The sequence below is a fragment of the Cynoglossus semilaevis genome, chromosome 20 (genome assembly GCF_000523025.1).
Source record: "Cynoglossus semilaevis isolate Cse_v1.0 chromosome 20, Cse_v1.0, whole genome shotgun sequence".
In the NCBI taxonomy this organism is placed as follows: Eukaryota; Metazoa; Chordata; class Actinopteri; order Pleuronectiformes; family Cynoglossidae; genus Cynoglossus; species Cynoglossus semilaevis.
In genome coordinates, this window is record NC_024326.1 from 14,655,220 (window position 1) to 14,659,507 (window position 4,288).

The following is a 4,288-nucleotide window of genomic DNA, read 5'->3' on the forward strand; positions in this document are numbered from 1 at the left end:
CCCCTCCTCACCCCCCCCTCCCTCCTCAGATGAAATACTCCTTCTGGCTTTCACCGGACACGGTCTGGGAGCAGGTCTGGTTGTTGAAGGGGAATTCTGGGATCTCCTCCTGCTTCACTCCTTTCACCTCCTGACTTCGATACGTCTCTTTTCGCCTGTAGAGGAAGCGGGCGGTGACGGCCAGGCCGGTCACCACCACGAAGATGACCAGCGCTATCACACCTGGAGGGGGGGAGGAACGGAGCAGTAGTTTAAATTTTAAATTTTTTTTTTTAAAACAATTTAATTGTATGTTTTCTGACGGTCACATGGTCTGTCTCTGCAGTTCCACTCTCCTAAACCACATGAATTTCTCTCTACAGTCTGTGAACACAACATTATATTCCAAACAGTTTGGTTTTTCTCAAAGCAGCCAAGAAACTTTAACATCAGCGAGTGGTTTCTGCTGAGGTTTAATTGGCTGAACTGCCCTTTATGCACTGAGACACAGCCAGTTCACTTTAATGGACAATTTAAAATGGCTTTTCTCAGGGTCTCACCTTTTTTTTTTTTTTTTAATGGACATTACAGATGAAAGCCTTTTAGGTCGTCTCTGTGATTCAGAGCTACAAAGTTTTTAAATGAGTTCTAAACGCTCCTGCTCTGGTTCACTGCTCCGACTTCCTTCACAGAACCACAGCTTTGTTCGCAGCAGCAGCAGCAGAGTTCGAGTGTGGGCTTTGTTAAAAAATACATTTAGAGCCAGAACCAGCCTCCACCGAGGTCACCCCCCGCACCCCCCCACCCACCCCCACGCCCGGAAGTCGTCAAATCATCTCAACAATGTCAGACCGCAAAACAACTGCAAATGAGATTTTTTTTCTTTTTCCTAGTCTGGTATTATATATATCTGGTATTAAAAATATCTGTGATATCAGGGTCGTCTTTACAGTGACCTCAGAAAACGGACGGTGAATGAACTCTGAGAGAAGGTGCAGTGACGGTTCAGTACCTCCAATCAGTGCCGACTCAGTCCTGATGGCATTTACTAAAGGTTGACCTGAACCCACTGAACCAGACTGGTCTACAGCAGAGACAGTGATAGAGTTGACGGAGAGGAGAGAGAAAAAAAGAAAAAAAAAAAAAGAAGGAAAGATGTAATGGCAGAAGTGAAAAGGGCAAACGTGAGAAAACGTCAGGAAAGGTCGCGGAGAAATGGAAGAAATGAGTGAGCGTTTAAAAGATGGGAGGGGAAAAAAAAAGAAGGTAACAGAGGGGGAGGAGACGGGGGAGAAAAACAGATATTTACAACAGTTGGAAAATAACTACAGCAACAATGTCAGTGACCTCCAGGCCGAGGTCAGACTGGTCAGACTGGTCAGACTGGTCAGCAGCACAGTGACCATCACAGACCTGGACTAAACCTGGTCCTCAGGTCTTGTTGTCACGGCGATGATTCTGCTGCACCGTGGAGACGCAGATGTTTGTTGGAAAGCTACCGTAGTCGTATCATCAGCGTGTGAACCGTGACCTCGGAGTCTGAGGTCACGGTTCACACGCCGATGATACGTTCATGTGGTTTTGTCACACGTTTGTCTCGAGCAGGAAGTGAAACTAAAGTCACTTCATCACCTCCACAGCAGAACCAAGAATTCATCTGATTCTTCTAAAAAATTGTCAGAAGATAAAAGCCCGTCTTCAGCGATTCTTCTAAAAAATCAGTTGAATTTGTCAGAAGATAAAAGCCCGTCTTCAGTTAGAATGTTTTTTTTTTTCGTTGTTGTGGTTTATGGTGTTTTTTCGGGGCTAAAGCAGTGGCTCCCTAACTTTCTCGTGGCACCCTCCTTCTGTAGATGGGAACTGTTTTTGTTTTTATTTGAAGACCTGACGTCATGATGTAACGAATCTAATCCAGTTTGAATCCAGGACAGTCCCGCGGTCGTTACACGCCGTCGCCTCCACCCTCTGGATTTTCAATAGAAAGCGTTTCAGTTCTTCTCATTATTTTCCTCAGAACTGACGCGTCAGTACACGACGGCATCATTAGGATGAAACATCGCATAACGACATTTTGATCACTTGTCCGACTAACGATCGGCGACAGCGCGGCGGCTCCATCAGCGCCGTCCTTGATGGTGAACTTCACGCTTCTTTGAGTGCGTTTTTCTTTTCTTTGTGCCGCTGCTGTGATTCTGGTTGGAAATAAAAGCTTCACATCTTTGACAGCGAGGCACAAACACGGCGTCAGCGCCGAGTGGAGGCGTTTTATCAACGCTCTGACACGAGGAATACAAACGACGGCGACGAACGTGAGAATTAAAGAAGTCCAGTTTAAAATAGAACTCCTGCAGATGAGTTCAGTGAGTTGATCATTTTTCACGCAGCAAAAAAAAAAATCACAGCATCAAGAAAAACATCACATTTTTATCACTATTTCTTTTTGTTTTATGAAAAAGTCAAAGACTTGATTTATTGCATTTGTTTCCCGTGGGAAGTTCACAAAGTTTTCTAAAAAAAAAAAAAAACTAATTTCTGTGGACGCAGCGACCCCGACCTTTGACCTCCAACTAATAAATTCTGAACCCACCCTTGAATTCAAGCTCATATATCTGCCAAATCTGAAGCAATCACCGGAGCGTGCTCCTCGGGGATCCTCTTCCCTGACCTTTGACCTGTATTTTCTCCCCGACTCCAGACAGATAATCCTTCCAAAGTCCAAACTTTATTTTTCTGCCAACCATTTCATATTAAAGCCCGGTGCTGGACACGAACTAAAAATAAAGTCCACTGCGCTCCATTATCCCAGCGCAATAATGTCCGTTATTGGCCTTTAATTAATTTTTTAGTAAAGACTGGAGCTCTTTGGCTCCGAGGACTGAAGGGAAAGATCAGGTTGAATCTGCGGGGAGTTTTTTTTAGAAGAAAGAATAAAACCATATTTTATCAGAACCCGTGACCCGGTTCTCGTCCTCCGCAGAACAATTAAGGACCCGATGAGGCGGGCCGCGCCGACGTCCTACCTGACAGGTGGTGTTTGTTCTCCGCTGCGTACGGATTGGCCGAGGCAGAGGAACCGCAGCTGGACTGGAGCAGAGGTCCACTGACGGAGACGGGGCTGGTGTCCGGGTGGAGCAGGGCGGCCTTCAGAGGACTGACGGAGTTAAAGCTGACCACGGAGAGACAGCCGGAGAAGCCCAGGGAGCCCAGACGGGCCAGGTCTGGATCCAGGTCCTCGGAGTCTGAGGGGAGAAGGAAAGGACTTGGGTCAAATCATTCCCTGAGTTTCACCTATCAGTAGGTGGCGCTGCTGCTCTGTTAGAGCTGCCTGCTGCTTTAGTTACCAAACTGTGATCTTGAAGATTTCAATTCAGTCACAAAAATAAAAATCTGTATGAATCAGATTTAAAAAAAAAAAAAAACCTCGGAGAGAAAGAGTTCCATTAGAGACGTGTCGGTGACAGTGACTCGTGGTGGAACTGACAACCTCCTGCTGACACACACACACACACACATGGGTCTGGGCATCGGTTCAGCTCCTGTCACGGTGGTCGGCCCTGAGATCCACTGACCTGGAGTTAGAGCAGCAGTTAGAACTGAAGCTGAGAACGACCTGAGAGCCTGAACCTGACAGTACGGAGGATGACTCAGCTGGGAACAAGTCAGTCAATCAGTCAGTCAGACAGTCAGTCAGTCAGTCAGTCAGACAGTCAGTCAGTCAGTCAGTCAGACAGTCAGTCAGTCAGTCACTCACTCAGTCAGTCAGTCAGCTGAACTGTCATAACTACAGTCACTGACAGTACGAAGGATGACTCAGCTGGGAACAAGTCAGTCAGTCAGTCAGTCAGTCAGTCAGTCAGACAGTCAGTCAGACAGACAGTCAGTCAGTCAGACAGACAGTCAGTCAGTCAGTCAGACAGTCAGTCAGTCAGACAGTCAGTCAGTCAGACAGTCAGTCAGTCAGTCAGACAGTCAGTCAGTCAGTCAGACAGTCAGTCAGACAGACAGTCAGTCAGTCAGTCAGTCTGTCAGCTGAACTGTCATAACTACAGTCCAAATTTCCCTCATTACACCCGACACACACACTCTCTCTCTCAGAGATTGTGTGTGTGTGTGTGTGTGTGTCACTCCTTGAGACACAGGTATGAACGCTCTCTGGTCCATGTTCCCTCCCCCATCGTGGTGGCGGTGGAATCCGACAGCTCACCTCCCTGTGTCCATGACACGGCTGCTGATGGAACAGGACGCCTGATGAAGAGGAGGAGGAGGAGGAGCTCCTCTCAGCTGATCCTCTCTCAGCTCCATCACCCGC

At 47.2% G+C, this 4,288-nt stretch overlaps 1 protein-coding gene across 1 annotated transcript in view; it reads right to left on the bottom strand.

Moving 5' to 3' along the window:
• Positions 1 to 25: 25 nt before the first annotated feature.
• Positions 26 to 4,288, bottom strand: part of LOC103396794 (contactin-associated protein-like 4) — a 61,767-nt gene continuing 57,504 nt past the window's right edge. Inside the window, 3 exon segments of the mRNA XM_008335018.3 lie at positions 26 to 222; positions 992 to 1,063; positions 3,000 to 3,218. Coding sequence (XP_008333240.1) covers positions 26 to 222; positions 992 to 1,063; positions 3,000 to 3,218 — 488 coding nt within the window.